We start from the raw sequence: 18,066 nt of genomic DNA, 5'->3' as shown, positions 1-18,066 counted from the left end.
AATCCCTTTAGTAGGCGAAACTCTCAAAAACACATGATCTCTTACTTGGAACTCCAACTCATTCCATTTATTATAGGCATATGGTTAATATCAACTTAGTCTCTTGAATCATGTATGATCTAAGGAACTTCCTCTCACCAACCTCTAATCAACAAATAGGCAATTTGTATTCTTGCTTGATAACTATTGTTATATGCAAACTCCACCAAAGGTAAGCACCAATTCCATGTGACTTCAAAATCAGTGACATAAGCCTGTAAATATCCTTCAGGGTTTGAATGGTCTTTTCAAATTTTCATCTACCTGAGGGTGGGAAATTGTGTTAAAATTCAACTTAGTTACTAAAGCCTTTCGAAACTTTCCCAAAAATCGAGTAATGAACTAAGTACCTCAATCAGACACTACAGTTATTGGAACCCAATGCAACCTCACAATCTCCTCTATATATAATTAAGCATACTAAGCAACCCCATAAATGGCCTTAACTAGTAAAAAGTGGGATGATTTGGTCAATCGATCTACTATCACCCAAATAAAGTCACATCGCTTACTAATACATGGTAACCCTATCACAAAGTCCATAGAAATGTGCTCCAACTTCCACTCGAGTACAAGTAAAAGTTGTAATAGTCCTATGCCTTAACCTCTTGGCACACTAGACATTTAGCTATAAACTCTGCTACATCTCTTTTCAATCCTTCCCACCAATATATTTCTCTTAAATTATAGTACATCTTGATGGTTCCAAGATAAATAGCATAAATAGATATAGGCACCTTTTCTAGGATTTTTCTTCTCAAACCATCCATCTTCAGCACATATAGCCTAGATCCGTAACAAAGTAAACCATCAGAGTCTCTAATGAAGTTATGTTCCTTTCTCCCTTGTAAATCCTAGAAGTCCTTGGTCATCCATTCATCCTTATCCTAGGCTTTCTTAATGTGATTGAGAAGAATCGACCTAACTCAAAAATGTGCTAACAAGGCATCGGTCTCATTAACCTCAAAGTGCAATCCCATATCACCAAGATCATGAATTCCTCACACTAAAAATCTCCTATCCATAGAAATATAAGCTAAGCTTCCCATAGATTTCTGACCTAAATCGTTTGCCACCACATTTGCCTTGTCGAGATGATACAAAATGGTGCAATCACAGTCTTAAGAGTAATTCCATCCATTGATGTTACCTAAGGTTGAGATTTCTTTAATGAAAAATATACTTCAAACTCTTATTATCAGTATAAATCTCACAAGTCTCATCTTATAGATAATGCCTCTAAATTTTCAATGCAAACACTATGGCAACCATCTTCAAATCATGGGTGGCGTAGTTCTACTCGTGCCTCTTCAACTGTCTTGAGACATAAGCGATCACCTTACCATTTTGCATCAATATGCAACCCAATCCAACTCTCTAGGCATGACAATAAACCTTATATCCACCCACACCCTATGGTAAGGTAAGTACTAGAGCTGAAATGAGGCAAGCCTTAAACTTTCCAAAACTTTCCTCGCATGCCTCGAACCACTAGAACTTAATTTTTTTTTTTTGAGTTAGCTTAATCAAAGATGCGATGAGCTTAAAGAAATCACTAACAATCGAAAATAATAGCTATCCAATTGCAAGAAACTATGAATCTTTGTCATAGAAATTAGCTTCAGCCATTTCTCTATCGACTCTATCTTCTTGAGGTCTACAGCAACACCATCTTTGAAAACCACTTTACCCCAGAAGCTAACACTATTAAGCCAAAACTCACACTTGAAGAATTTAGCATATAATTGGTGCTCTATCAAAACTTGGAGCAAAATCCTCAAATGTTGTCAATAAAGACTACCACAAATCTGTCCAAATATGACTTTAACACTCGGTTCATCATGTCTATTAAAGTTGTCAAAGTGTTCTACAGCACAACTTTGTATTTGCTCAGTTGTTGATACGATCCTACCCTTTGTTTTGTTAGTTCTTCTTTAGTTAGTGCCCCACAAATTACTTACTAGTTATTTGACATTTGGATTGAAGGAATGAGTTTTTTTTTTCTTGCTCAGCTGGAAGAATGAGTTACATATTGATTTAGAACTTGAAACCTTGATCATTATTGAATCAATTATTGATTTGAAGAAAACCTATTTGAATTTCAAATGTACTCTAATTTTGGTATTTGAACTTTGAGAATTTGAATTGAGACGATTATAGACTTGTTTGATAACTTAAAATATTATTTTTGGTTGAAAAATTAAGCTTTTTGAAGAAAGTATTGATACCCTGAAAGAAAGTATCAATACTTATTCTTCAAAAATTCCTAGAATTACAATCTATTTGAAATTTATTGATACATTTGAGGAATGTATTGATAATTAAAGTCAGAAGACGTTCTATGTTAAGAGTATTATGATAAAAGAATCGATATATTAAGTGCAAGAAGCCTTAGAAGACATTCTATTTAAAAAGTATCGATACCCTTATAAGAAGTATCGATACTTAAGGTTTATTTTTAAAATTTTCACACTTCAAAAAGGATTTTAAGATACAAGTGGCTTTGGTATTAAACACTAAACTTTGTAAAGACTTTGTTTACTTCTAAAATATTTTAAAATGATTTAATTACACTTTGGAAGTGAAACTTGAAAATATTTGGAAATTTACAATATTGCATAGAGTTTGAAAGTGTGTTTTTATAAACACTCTTCCATTTAGCTTTTTCTCACTTCTCATATTTACTTACTGAGCCTTTGAAATTCACTTGTTAGTTTTCCTCTTTTTTTTCAGATCAATAGAATGTTTGGCTCATTGTCTTTTGGGAAAAGCTACTTCTATACTATGGTAAATTTCAATATGGCATCTGATAAACGTCAACCCCTTTCCTTTAAGTTGTACTCCGTTAGTCTTGCTTGTCTAATATGGATTTTGAACTTTGTTTACATTTGTAATATTTTGATGTTTGAAAAATGTTTTCGCTTCCACATATTGAACACAAGATAGTCTAAAAGGATATTTCTAAAATTTGATATGCACACGCACACAAGCACGCGCGTGCACACACACACACACTTATATATATATATATATATATATATATATATGTTTACTTGGTGATTTGAAACTACATAATAGTTATTTCTACCTTATTATATTCCCAAAGAAAAACCATTTTATTCAAACACTAATTAAACTAATTAATAAAAAAACGTATAGATTAAACTAAAGTTATGCTTTACCAATATCTGGGTCAAATTATGTAATTAGTCCATGAACTCTATTAAAGCAGTGGATTTAATCCTTATACAATAATTTGTAACAACTGAATCCTTGTGCTTTCTAAAATTGACAATGTTAATCTAATGTATTAAAAATTTTCTATTATTTAGACTAATATAAAGTTTGATTGCGTTAACATGATATTTTCTTACTGATGTAACATTGAATCTCATAAAATGATAAAGATAATGTGATATTTCACAAATAATATAATAATAATATGATATGATATGACCAAACAATAACATGAATTTTATAATTGTAGACGTGAATTTATCGAATGCAGACTAATGATTTAAATGAAAATAAAAAAGAAACATATCAAGAGTACAATTTAAGAAAAGAGTGTTGTAAGATAAAGAAAAATTAAATTTATGTGTTTTATAATTTAAAATAGTGAAAAAAATATTATGAAATAAATTAAAAATGCCACACTATCATTAACACATCATCATATTTAAATACCACATTAACAAAAAAGTACCATATCATCATAAATAATTAAAAATATTTTAACATTATTTACAATTGAATTGACATTATCAATTTTTAAAAACATAAAAACTCAAGTTTTACAAATTATTATATAATATAAGAACTAATTGCATAATTTAACCCAATATATGTTAATTACACACTACTAACTCCATAATGAATTTCTTTTAAAATTCAAAAGCCCTCAAAAATCCTTCAACCATCTTAACAATTTCCAATTTCTCTATCCCTTTTTGAGTTTGCATCCGACCGTTCTACCCTCACCACTTTGAAATCTGCATTGGAGGATTCAATTCACGCATCCAATTCAAATTTCAAAAAATTACAGTGATCAAAAAATAAACTTATATAGATAGCCCTGGGTTCAAGAAAATGGTAAGTAGCACGGTAAAAAAGTAAAAAACAGTTGAAAAGCAGAATTTTTACTTTTCCTCGCCCCTGCCTTTCCCCTTCTTTTAGCAGGATGGAGCAGAGGATCAGGGATTCTCATTAGGTCTTTGCTATTCACCATTCTATTAGCAAAAACAAATGCCACAAGGCATTAATAAATTACAGTCAACCATTCCAAATGGGAATATACAGGAGCAAAGTACAAATAGCAAAAGGAAATCAGAGAACTGAAGCATCAGTAACAAAATATAGTTTTCTCTGGAGATAATGAATATCAGCATGTCATACAGGAGACAGAGACACTGCATAAGAACCGTTGCAGTAGTTCAACCCCTTTAGTAGACCGGCAAGCAAATAAGGAGAAACAACAGCTTTGGGAATACCAAAGGCATAGGCTGTTTCTTGTGAGTCTTCAGCAACTGTTGCTTCACTATCAGCTTTCTCACAAGCTGTCTCAAGAGCAATATTTAAGCCAACCGAGGTATAATCTGTTGTAAAGCTGAAAACCACCCCAGTCAAATCAGAAAATAGATGAGAAATGTCATAGTTTTTATTCATCAGTCTTGTTAATCCTTTATCTTCTTCCTTTTTCAGTTTCTGTTTTTTCCCCTCATTTTACTCTTTGGAGATTCAGTAGTCATCCTAAACACCTTTAACCATTCTGATACACAAATTGCATCCGGAACTACTTAAAAGGAAAATTAGAAAGATGAATAACTTAATATCATATCCAACACTGAGGTTTAATCATTGATTGCCTTCAAGTTGTCGCTAACAAGTTCATTTACATAATGAATGTGTTTAGGAAAAGAAAGTATAATATACCTTGCTTCAAAGCTTCTTCCCTCTGAGGCCATTAGATCACATATATTACTGATAATCCATGGGGGAATATGTGAATCCTTGATTTCAACACTATAGCAAAGGCCAGTGGATGAAATTGGCCTGAAATCACCATCTCTCAAGGTGGATCCTTTGGCGAGAGCAGCACCATGATCAGCTCTTTTAATCTCCATGCATCTAACCTGGACATCAAAATTGAGAGAGAACCATAATAACCCAGGTTCTGCACTAAGTGACCACATGATTAAGTCTTCTAAACCAATGCTTATTATATACGACAAGACAAATGTGATGATGTTTAAACAGCTATTCTATGGCAACCTAGAAGTAACAAAGACATCATGCACAAGAGGATTATGGCATGCACCAAGGGCATTGAGACCATGTTAGGTGATTGACTGAACGATTAGAATGTACCAACAAAACCTAAACATGGGAACCAAAATCTCATTTCAGGTAACATCACTCACCTCTGGAGCCGAAAGGGCAGCATTCTGAAATGGCACAGGAGAATATAATACAGGAACATCCACGGCATTCAAAAAAGTCAAGAAAGATCTAAAGATGGTTAGAAGAAGAGTTGTCAGATACAGTGTCAAGGCAATCCTGATAAACGATAAGTTACTAACTATTTCAACCTGGTCAAACAAAATCTTGAAAGCATATAGCTCATACTGAAAACAAATTATCTTTAGAATTGGAGAAACAAAAAATCTCTACTTACCTATAATTTAACAAAATTTCAAACAAACCATGCACATTATCATTTCCAGTGAAAGCTAGCAATGACTGAGGAGTATTATCAACATCACTTAAGGAAGTCATTCGTCGAGTCTGCAGTAATTTCAGCTTAGTGTTAATGAATATTTGAGGACAAGAAACTTCAATAGATATATTATAACATAGAGCAAAGGAGTGCATGAATAGTCACACCAAATTTCTCTTCCAGTTTAAGCATCTCCTTAAGAAACACACATTCACTAAGGAGATAAATGCATGGAAACTATTGTCCTGTAGGTAGTGATTTTCTTTATGTGCTCAGCGGAAATATTTTTTATATTTATTTTTGAATTTTATTTCATAATGAAGTTAAATAATTTCTGCTTTAATCTTTACATTAGGGATATCCACTTCGCAGCATGCAGGAATGGAAAAAGGGACGCCAAAAAGGATATGGAAGGAGAACCAAGAATAATGCTTGCTCAGATCAAAACCCTCGTATCTTTTTCAGGAAACTCAAAAAATGATTATAAGTAGTTAATTATTCCAGAAAATAGCAGGTGGACCATGATCAACTTCTCAGCTGAACTATCACACTGATGGCTCGACTTTAATGCCTCCAGATGCTACACCAAAAGGAATCTAATGGTCCACCTGGGCAACAATTCAGTCAAAGGCCAAATCACAACAAATTGTCAGCATGAAAAATGAGTACTAACCTGGCCCAAGTTATGCTTTTCAATCTCTGAAAGCTCTACCAGGTCCTCAGTAGTCACTTGTTCTACTTGAGAACGGCAAAGAGGCATGGAAAAAGAAACATCCTAGGAAACATACAAAAACAAAGCCAGTAGAGGAAAATTGACAGTATCAGGCTTCAACAGAGCATGAAAATTAATCAATAAGGATATATAAATAACCAGCACAGGAAAGACAACAAAAATATTGTTCAATCACAATAATATAGCATAAATACAAAATCAGCTGATCAGCGTAACATCCGTAGCTTTTTGAAAGTAGACTAAGTAAATAACAGGTAAAATCTCCTCTATGCTATTCTTCAGTCACAGGTAGGTTGGCAACAGCTTATTTCAGCTTTCAGCCTTTAGAAATCCTAAAACAAATCACTCTTGTCTTGGCATATGTTTCTAAAACAACCAAAGATCTGATCTAGCAGCTGCATCAAGCAAAGCTGCATACATGTTTGTAAAGTCAACAATAACTTCACAACAGTGCTGACATCAGCTAAACTTATAAGTTTCTACATTATAACTTTAATTACTATCAGTCTGCCCATTTATCTTCATAGTGTCACAAGAACAATGCAACCCAAGCCCCAAATCTGTAGCACCATAGCTGATGTGTCAAAAGAATCATCTTAAAGATTCTCCATCTCAGTAGCAAAACTTAGGTTATTATAGAATGGTTCAGATTCACCAACAAACTTTATCCTGATTACATATGAAAGTGATAAAAAAAATAGGAATCTAGGATAATATATAAGCATTTATATCCTAGAATAATCACTTTCATATAGAAAAAACCAACAGGCTACACGAGAAGCAAACCGCCTGCCACCCTTGCAGTTAATATAACATGACCAGGATAACGTTAAAGAAATATGTTAAAAGGCCCATGTTCACCATAGTCATGATTATAAGCACTGGGCAATAGCTTAACTGGTCAAGATTTTACATCTTACATGCTCTTTGAATGACGATCTCAAACCTCTAGTTGACTGGGAGATATAAGCACGGCATGATCGTCTGCTTCTTCCCGAACCATCAGCAGCAGTGAACATCACCGCAAAATGTGAAGTGCAAACTAGAAAGTTTCCAACCAAACCATTACCAAGATATAGTTTTATACTTTTAAATAAAGAAATAACTGTAAGTCAGCATTACACTCCAACATAAATCTTTCATGCACAGTTCAATGTTATTAAAAGAAGAAAAGGCAATATGAAATAGAGGACAAAAACAAGTAGAATCTCAAGTCTTGGCAGATGGAGAAGACGTTTATGTGTTTTTTGAAAAATAACTCAGCTACAAACAGCAAATCATTGTACCCTGAGTAAGCAGATCATGAGATGGACCTGGCATTTACCACCAACAATGTGACACAAGCAAAATGGAATTGAACAAGACAAATACAAGCACTTCCAGGTATGCGGTTTTTTTATGTGTAATATATAGCCTAACGTTCTCATGCCAAGAGAAAACATCATCCTTAGCACTTGGATCAACCAACACTGCCAGAAGTTGGAACATGGGTCCATCCATGTACAGTGAGTACAAGAAAAGCCATAAGCATGAGAAAACTTACCATAAAAGATGCTACAAACATTTTGACGAAACATATAGTAAAGACTCCGAAATGAGTCCCCCCATGCCAACTGTCGCTTTCTTAAGAAATCCATTTCAGCTGGAGAACAATGGGCAACATCAGTTAAAGAACTTCAAATAGGAGGAGAAAGGAAGGGGAAGGAACACTATGTGTACACCTACGTTCAGTCATGCACACAAAAGGACGAGGTTAGTAGAGAGGATCAACTCAAAAGTTCCATAAACAAACCTCCATCTGCTGCCGATGAAGCCAATATTGACATGAGAGATGGTGGTAAGGTAGATTGAGGGTAGATCCATGAATGTAATGCTCTAGAATTCAAGGCTTGGGAAGCTAGTCTGGCCTGTGAAGCATTGATAATATTTTGATCTTCAGAACAAGCTGATTGGGATGTAACTTGAGGCATACCATTGTAGGTACCACACATCATTGACCTATTTAACCTGAAATCACCAAAATAAGATGTTAGTTATATGAACAAGCAAAATAATAAACCCTACAAAATAATATAAGCAAGGAGGTCCTGTAAATTAATCATATTGACAGAATTGAATGTCCTTTAAGCCCATTTGGACATGTAGATAATTAAGAATAAGAAATATCACACAATAATCTCAAATATTTAATAAATTTATACATACTTCATATAAAAGTGTACAGCATTTTGAAGAATATTCTAAGATAACATGATTCAATGATAAGGTGAAAAAGAAAGGAACTTATCCCAGGAGTGACCATATCTCCAAGTATAGGAAGTATAGTAAAATATGTGAAGAAAAACAACATGTTTACTCACCAATTCACTGAGGAAGAGGACACCAATCGCATATAAGTTTTCAGAGTAAAATCCAGAGGAATCTTCTGGCCTGTCACATGGAATTCAGAGCAGAAGCTTCCATTAGGTGAAAGATCATCACATTTTTCCAAAGACTCAGGAGGGACACTAGGGATTGCTTCACAAGCAGCTAGTCCTTTCAATGCTTTATCCTACAAAACAATTGGTGGTTCATTAAAAAAAAATCGTAATTTGAGCAATCAAAGCGTCAAAACTGCTAAAAGCGTGTACCATGTCAAGAGTTGCCAAGCCTGATAATTTTGGACCTCCTGATGAAAGCTCAGTAACGCTAAGAAATGTACCCTGACTACATTTTTCAAGTGTTCGAGAGGCATGAGTTACATCATCTTTAGGAACATCAACAGAAGCAAAAGAAGTCTCTGGACTGCAAAGCAACAACATAGAACCAATAAAATCAAAGAATAAATCTCCTTATTATGCACCAGATACCACATACTACGATTGACAAACACAGACATACCATGAAAGTTGTTGCCTTCTCTTGGCAGCCAAAGTTGAAAGTGCAGAGATTTTCTTTAGGCTACTAGGTTGCTCAATTGAACTATTTTCCTGCTAACAAATATAAGTAATTGACCAAATCAATGAACTAGTTATTTACTTATATGGAATACAAACTTTAGTTTCAGCAGGATGTTTCAATTCTATTCATTTTCAGGAAATGTAATAACCTTGGCATTTTCTTTTCCAGAAAGCAGTTTGAACCTTGATTTCTTGGCAGGATATACTTCATCCATTCGGGTGTCTATATATCTTGGATTCCTTGGCAGATCTTGTTTTTTGAGTCCATTATCCATCTCACTATCACAGCCAATGGAGAACAACAACATCTGAGATAGTTGCAACTTTAAGAAATAAAAAACAAAAACAACAGTAAACAGAGGAGGAATAACAACACTTACCTCGTGGCCAAAGATTTAGGAACAAGCTCTTCAACATTCATCCGCTTTAACTGTTCTCCCTGTTATTGTAAACATTCATTACAAAGTATAAGACTAAACTACAATTCCTCGAGAGAGCTCAATTAACCTGTAGTCAAACTACCATTGACTCCATGTAGTATTAAACTAAATAAAAGTATAAACCAAAATGGTACGGCTGATACATAAGAAAACATGGGAAACATGAAAAGATTAAAAATACACTAAAGCTTTTGATTTCGCAGAATTAAGGAAGACACAAAACACTGAACTGTTTTCTCAGCTTAAAAAAAAAAAGGTAGAATAAAATCAAGAAGCCACTGATTTATTGATGGAAAAACAAAACACAAACTAAGCGCTAGAAACAGGAAAGAATTCTATCTCTTCAAACAATAGCACCATAGAATTATCAAACATCAAACTCAATCATAACAGATTATCGGAACCAGAATCGCGAATCGCAACAATGCTAGTATAAGTTAGGGGGGAAAAGTTACTCTGAGTTCCGAAGGGGTCTTCCTTTTAACTGTGGAACCAAGTTTGAGAGCATCACCGCCAATTTGTAGCGACGTAGAAGTTAAGGCACCATGCGCAGCTACCTTAGCCATATTCGAGTCACTCGAGAAATAAACCGGAATTCCTTTACCTAAAATAGCAATAGCAATAGCAATACTAGCAATTATGCCCTTTTTTTCATTTTTAAATTTTTTTTAAAAAAAGAAGAAAGAATAGAGATGCAAATCATGGGGGAAATTTCTGACAAATTCTAATAGAGTTCATATAAAAATCAGATTCAAATCAATGTCTTACCTCTGAAGAAAAAATCACGAAGAAACCAATGGAAGAGCCAGCTGACCTAATCGGGTCTTAATCTAGGATTTTGAGAAAGGATTTGCCCTAAAATGAATGAAATCTTTAGGGCAAACCATGGAAGGGGGGAAAGAAAGCGAGAATGAGACAGAGACAGAGAAATTGCGGTAAAGTGAAGAGAGTGAAAATTTTCGAGTTTTATTGGTTTTTTGGTTTTGAACAATTTGGATTTCCCTCCTGCAAGTGACGGCGTTATTCGACCGTTTAAATGCGGCAGAATGCCGTTAGTGTTAAAAGGCCGCTTTACTCTATCCTAAGGAGGTTTTGTTTCGGCTTGGAAGCTGGACGTAACTCACTATTAAGGGATGCCACCTGGTTAGTTTTTCGTATTTATGGGCGCTTTGGGATTTCGAACTTTCTTGGGTCTCGATGATTTGAGGCCCGAATTTGGAATGCATGGAGGTTCTGCTGAATTTCAAGACCCAACACTTTCATATTCTTCTCTTTTGTTTCCTTTAACAATTTATCCCTAAGATAATAGATCATTTGAATGTACGAGAAACGGATAGTTTCAAATTTGTTAGACTTTAGGTTCCATTTGTTTTAATGTAAAATATTTTCAGAAGTAATATTTATTTAGAAGTCGAAAAATTTTTTCTAGATGTAAAACATTTTACGGGTCAACAAGACAAATACTCATTAATCACGAAAAATATCTTACTTTTTTGAAAGGCATAAGACATTCTTCAAAAAATAGAAAAAAAATGCTCTTACATTAAATCAAATAGCATAAATTTGATGAATATTATTATTTTTTAATTGGGTGAATACTAATATTTAACTTTAAAATTTGTTAATTTAAAATATTAATATTTAAATATTTAATACTATTAAAATTTAAAAAATATTTTTTAATAAAATCATCTAATGCAATTTAATATTTTTATTTACAAATTGAAAAAATCTTGCTAATAATTACAGCAAAAAATGTTTCAATGATTGTCATTTGATGAATACATATTTACAAATATAGATTTTGAATGTTTTACACAATTGATGAATATTGATATTTTTATAGTATTATGAAAAAAAATATGAGATGGAAATCTTTTTGAAAATTAGAGCTTACTTTCATTACAATATGTGATCAAATGTTTGAAAAATATCATTATTGATTTTCCTCAATTTCATTTCCATTCTTAATTTTAATGTGAAAATCAAATGACACTAATGTTTTATAATCAACTCCTATTTATCATTTTAATACCCAAATAACCCCAACATTGATGGTAGAAAATATTTTCCATAGGATGATCCAAATAATAGAAAATATTTTTGACAGTTTATTCAAATAATAGAAAAAATTAAATTTTTTTATAAAATATTTTATATAAATAATTTTTCCAGCAAGTTATTTTCATAGTACCAAAATAGACCCTTAATTTGATATTGTGTTAGGATTAAATATTATAGTAGGAAAACACCGTAATGAAATTTTTTTTTTGCTCTAATTTTACGTTAAATAATATAAAAATATTAAATATTTTTAATACTAATAAAATTGTAATCATAAGGTCAAATTTCTTAAAATTTATATATATTTGACCTAAAGTTCTTAGTTAATAATTTCTTTTGAACTTATAGATAATAGAAACAATTAAGATCAATTTTCAAATCTAAAATATTCTCAAGCAATATTTCAAAACGGCTTTAAATCATGTAACTTAATCAAAACCTTGTACAAATATGATAATATACAAACTCGTTTTGAGAATTGAAAAACTCTAATATGGATTTATAGAATAACAATTTTTTTAAAGAAAATATGAATATTTATGTTGTACATGTCCTCCCTCGAGTGCAAACGAAAATGATGGGAAGCATGCTTTATTATTGAACCATCATGCCTCTTAAACTTTCATAAACTCATATCCCTTAGAGTCGTAGACATTTCACATGTACCATAAAGTTTCTTAACTCAAGATGTATTTCTCTCTTTTGCCACATGCAAGTAATAATACCATATATGAAAATGATTAGCAATTAGCAACTAATGTATTAGTTCCATAAGTCATGCATGGTACATTGCTAGTTAGTGGTTGAGTTGCATAAGTTTTTTTAACATTTTCAATTTTTATTACGCCTTTGACGTTACTAATTAGCGCTTCTATACGATTAAAGGGTAGAAGAAAAAGCTTTTACTATTCAAAATAAATTGAGAATTTTGAACTTCAAATTTAAAATTCTATTCGGAATATTTCATTTTGAGACAGTCAAGACAAAAACCATCATGCTTCTTAAAATTTTATTTGTTGTAATACCACTTGTGACAAATCCACTTTTTCAATCCAAAAGACATGGAGAATAGATGGAAGAGAGAAACTGTTACACTAATCTGGGTCTACCTCGACCTTTGTATCCTTGATAGAGGTCTCATATTAGTAAAGATTTAAGTATGCTCTAATACTATAAAGAAATTTAGAAAAAAAAAAGGAGAGGGAGAGAAAGAGAGTTGAGAAAAACAGTACACAAATAAGAAAGAGAAAACAAGTGTATGAAAGTTTTTGTATTTTTCTACTTAAGAGCTTAATCAGTTCTCCTCTCTCTAAATAAGTTACAAAAGGTGTTATACAAGGACACTTTATCCAACAATAGAGAGACATGATAGGGTTAATATTGTGCTGAATGGTGTATCAATATTCCAAAATTGATGTCTTTTTACAAAATTATTGTAATGCATGTTATTATTCTTACTGCTGATCTGTTATCTACTTTTCATTTGCTGCTAATCTATGAATAGTTTGTACTATTCTATGAGAGATTTGCTGTTGATTTGTGAGTAATTTGCTCCTGATTTTTGAAATGATAATGTTCTATAGAAAAGACTCTAAACTTTAAGTTTGGAGTTACAACTTTGAAGGCTTCAGCAAGCAATGCACTAACAGTTGATTTAGCTTGTAAAAATCTTGTATTTTTGGATCTTGTGATGTTGCTTTAGGAAATGTTGGATTTTAACGACAACATCACGGTATTGGTTTACTTTTTGAAAATTGTATTTCAAATAGGAGAAGGATTTACTACTTAGTTCAACACCCATCTCTAAAAAGGATGATGTTGATTTTATCACGCAAGTATACATATCGTAACAAGTAATAGAATAGTAAGTATAGTGTCAAATCTCACAGGGAATTATACAAACTTTTGCTACATATTAAAATTAACACAACCTAATTTTATTCAAACAACCGAATTAAAGTGGTTAATTAAAAACAAAACTAAAATTAAATATACAAACTTATGGGCAAAATTTTACTAGAAAAATTCAATTAAACAAAAAGCCTAAGATTACAATATCCATCAATAATTCATTTGAATCTTGTTTCTCTCTCTAAATTTACTTCAATGGATTGAATTACTAACTCAAAGTCTCAATTTATTTATAAGTCTCTGTCTAGATTCTTATAAAAATATCTCTTCCACTTAATTACTATATGTCTATGTAAATTCAATTAAAGAAAGATTTATAAAGTTTATGCTCTAATCTTGGTTACATGCAACAAATAGGTATATGTCTATCCTATATACAAATCAAATTACCTACTTAACTAAATGAATTTGAACATATGTTATTCCATTTATGGCCTAATTTAAATTCCGTTCATCAAGTTATATTTAGATATCCAAATCAATTTAATTGGTGATCAAGCAATTAAAAGCATTAAACATAGAATTGGAATAAACAACTTCTATTCCAATTGATAATAAGCAAAAAAAAATATTCAAATTAGATGTCGAGTTCAATCATAATCCTATAAAAAATAAATTAGTTCATAATATCTATTACAAACATTATCCAAATAAAATCAACCATCAATCCAAGTCAAAAAAAGTAAGAGAAGAACAAAAGTAGAGAGAAACTAAGATTTGAAGCTTGTGAATCTCCAATCTTCTTTGATTTCCTTTGCTTTCTTGCTTTTATTGATTGCTTCTTTTTCTCTGGAAAAGTTGCTTTGAGTGCCTCTTTCTATTAATTGCACTTGAAAGCCCTTTTTAAATAGCCCTCAAAAACCTAATTTTATTAAAAGTTGAAAAGGTAGATTTTAAGTTGTCAGGCCAGCAACGTAGCCTTGCTTGCCATATGCTGCCTTGTGCAGATTCTGCTATAGTTTCTTCTCTTATGACGTAATTTTCTCCATGATCTGATTTGAATTGGATAAAGTGTACATAAAAGTTGTAACCCTATCTCTCAACTTTCCAATGGCTCAAGAATCATGTTAATTGAACTTCTGGAGTGAGAATTATAGTTGAAATACTATAGCATGTACAAGAGATGCACTTAGCCATACTTGTGCATTTCATCACCAATTAAGGCCTTTTCATGTGAGAACCTTCAAAAACAAGATACTAGATCAATAATAGCTAAACTTAAGATATTTTAACATAAAATTAAACTAAAGCAAGTTGAATTAAATTGACTCAGCATGATTTAAACTAAATTAAGAAAAACAAATACAACTACCTAAATTTGAACCTAAAACTCAAAAACTTAGCTATTTTAGTATTCAAAATATGACAAAATAACTTTATTTTATATTTCAAAATGTGAACTACTCATATCAGCTTGAAATGGAAGTGTCAATTGTCGTTGGCAATAACGTAAGAAATAAGTTGGTATCATCACTAAGTGCATTGCTTTATAATAAACACTATAAAAAAGTGTTAAAAGTAGTGATCTTGTTGCCATTTTGTAATTATAAGTTTCTACATGGAGTGTTAATGCATCTAAGATGTTTTTATTATGCAATGCTGCCATGAAATTTGGGTAACATTTAAAATATATTAATGTTGATTGTATGGTTCCTAATAAAGAGTCATTGAATTCTAGAAACCTACAATCTCTAAGAATTATTAAGATTGAGGTATCTAATCCTTTTTTGAGAAGTCGTTTAGCAATTATTTGGACTAATTCAAAAAGGATATATTTATATTTTTGTTGTTTGAGTTGGTAATGGCTTTTTGATTAGAAAAACTTAATTATTCCAAGGTCATTTTTAATGAAATCTCTCTTTCTTGCATTTTAATTGTGTATTCACATTTTTTAAAGAAATTGGAATATTGTGGATTCTTTTATAGATTTGGTCTTTTTTTTAGGATTTCTCAATTGTCTATGTCTTGAATTATATTTTAATAGTTAATTTTTTCTTCATTTATTATTTAGTTGGTAGAATTAGAATTAGTCGATCTAAAAAGTGAAGTTATTTTCTTATTTTATTTTCCTACAAAGGGCTTTTAATAAGAGTGGATTTTACATTTGCTTATGGGGAGGACAAAACCTTTATCATCAAAATATCCACCAAGTCTCTATACCCATGCATTTTGCTTCAATTTAGTCATTTTCTCTAACGGTATTTAATTTTACCATAAAAAAGGATGACATCAATGTTAACATGGTATTTTTGATGATAGGGTACCTACATGATGATGTGGCATGAAACGTGATACCGATGTGATGGCGTGATAGTGCTATATGACACTAATATGATGACGTGGCACTGATATGTTGACATGTCAATATTACGTGGTAGATTAAAATCTCTAAAAAAATTTTTATGTCACGTTATAGGGATTAAATTGAATAAAAATATATACTATAGGGATTAAATTGAACAAAATTAAGATGTTAAGGGACAAAATTGAAAAAAATTTAAAAAATACAAATCTTTAAGTATATGATAGATATACTTATTAATAAGTCAAATATTTTAATGTAAAAGATTTATGGTATTAATATATATATATATATATATATATTCCTTACTTGATTATTTGATTTTTGAATTTGCATATTAATTTATCTTTTTTGCAAAAATTAAGTTCGAATTCTCCTTATATAAAAGAATTTTGAAAAAATTTCATTAAATTTAGAAGAATAACATGCGTTATGTTGGAATCAATAATATAAAAGGACTAGATAAAATTTTTTTCTATTTATAATATTATAAAAACTTGAAATTTATTGGATTTAATTTTTAATTTGAGCTTAACTCAAATTTGAAAAATAGGTTTATTCAGTTACAATTTTCATAATTTATAAATGCCTATTCTTTTGGAATTATTTAACCGTTACACAATTTACCTTTTATTTAAATTTACTCAAAATTCTTATATAACGATTTTATTTAAGTTCAAATACCACAATTAAATTCAACTAAATTTAGATTAAAAATATTAATTTGGATCTATAAAAAATTTGTAAATACAAAATAAAATGGTACAAATATTTACAATTATATTTAACTCTATCAACTATAAATGCAATTTTTAATCTAATAAATTTCAACATAAAAAACAGAACCTGAAATATAAAATAAAATAAAAACATAAAAAATAAATGGAGTAGCTTAGATTCTGTGGTTGTAATAAGAGGTTTGTCGTGTACAAATTAAGTAAGTCAAAATAAAAAATTATTTTTATAATCATTACTAACTCCGTATCTCTCTTTTTCATTTTTTAAAAGAAAAACAATTATATTAATTTATTTTGCTAATTTAAGTTCAACTCAACTTAAATACTAAGTCAAATAAATTTTAAATTTTTGTACTATTATAAATAAAAGAAAAAAATTTATTTATTCTTTATATATTATTTTATTTCAATATAATGCAAACTATTCATTTAAATTTGATTTTAGGTATGAAATTTTTTTTATAGAAGGAGAATTTAAACTTAATTTTTTCAAAGAAGATAAATTAATATACATATTCTACAATCAAATAATCAAGTAAGAAAATATTTATATATTTTTTAATATCACAAATCTTTTACACTTAAATATTTGACTTATTAATAAGTATATTTATTATCTACTTAAAGATTTATATTTTTTAAATATTATTTTTTAATTTAGTCCCTCAACATCTCAATTTTGTTCAATTTTGTTCATGTACTATATATTTTTGTTCACTTTAGTCCCTAACGTGATACAAAATTTTTTTTTTTCAAAAAATTTTGATTTGCCATGTGTCATTGTCACGTCAACATGTCAGTGTCACATTTGCATTGTTACATCATCATATTAATATCACGAGGTAAGACCATGCCATCAAATAGATGCCATGTCAACATTGACGTCATCTTTTTTAACAACAAAATTCGATGTTGTTAAGGAAAATGACTAAATTAAAGCAATTTTCAAAATTAAGAGAGTAAATTGTTTCGATTTTGAGTATAGGGACTACAATAAATAAAATGCATGGATATAGGGAGTTGATGGGACTAAATTGAATAAAATACATGAATATAGAGACTTGATGGGTATTTTGACCTAAATTAACAAGCCTAAGATTAATTAACAACAAGCAATAATTGCCAAGGACTAAGCAATTATAGCACCAAAATTTCAATAAAATATTTAACGCTGAAACTTAAAAA

At 30.7% G+C, this 18,066-nt stretch overlaps 1 protein-coding gene across 2 annotated transcripts; it reads right to left on the bottom strand.

Annotated features, from left to right (window-relative positions):
- Nucleotides 1-4,092: 4,092 nt before the first annotated feature.
- Nucleotides 4,093-10,842, bottom strand: LOC110420935 (downstream neighbor of Son). 2 transcript variants are annotated; one of them, XM_021434360.2, is made up of 15 exons: nucleotides 10,636-10,842; nucleotides 10,323-10,471; nucleotides 9,808-9,866; nucleotides 9,577-9,706; nucleotides 9,369-9,460; nucleotides 9,119-9,272; nucleotides 8,849-9,039; nucleotides 8,281-8,495; nucleotides 8,032-8,130; nucleotides 7,409-7,530; nucleotides 6,429-6,530; nucleotides 5,714-5,823; nucleotides 5,460-5,547; nucleotides 4,972-5,171; nucleotides 4,093-4,645 (listed from the first exon to the last, which is right to left on the bottom strand). In XM_021434360.2, the coding sequence occupies exons 2-15, from the start codon at nucleotides 10,431-10,433 to the stop codon at nucleotides 4,429-4,431; spliced, it is 1,890 nt and encodes a 629-aa protein (XP_021290035.1). In that variant the 5' UTR covers nucleotides 10,434-10,471; nucleotides 10,636-10,842; the 3' UTR covers nucleotides 4,093-4,428. The 2 variants fall into 2 exon arrangements, with proteins under 2 accessions (XP_021290035.1, XP_021290036.1); XM_021434361.2 differs by having other exon boundaries at nucleotides 9,369-9,457.
- Nucleotides 10,843-18,066: the final 7,224 nt, after the last annotated feature.

This window comes from Theobroma umbraticum, unplaced genomic scaffold (genome assembly GCF_002168275.2).
Source record: "Theobroma umbraticum cultivar Fairchild unplaced genomic scaffold, ASM216827v3 scaffold_86.0, whole genome shotgun sequence".
In the NCBI taxonomy this organism is placed as follows: domain Eukaryota; kingdom Viridiplantae; phylum Streptophyta; class Magnoliopsida; order Malvales; family Malvaceae; genus Theobroma; species Theobroma umbraticum.
The sequence above is the reverse complement of the archived record's forward strand: the minus strand, read 5'-3'. Positions and strand labels throughout refer to the sequence as shown.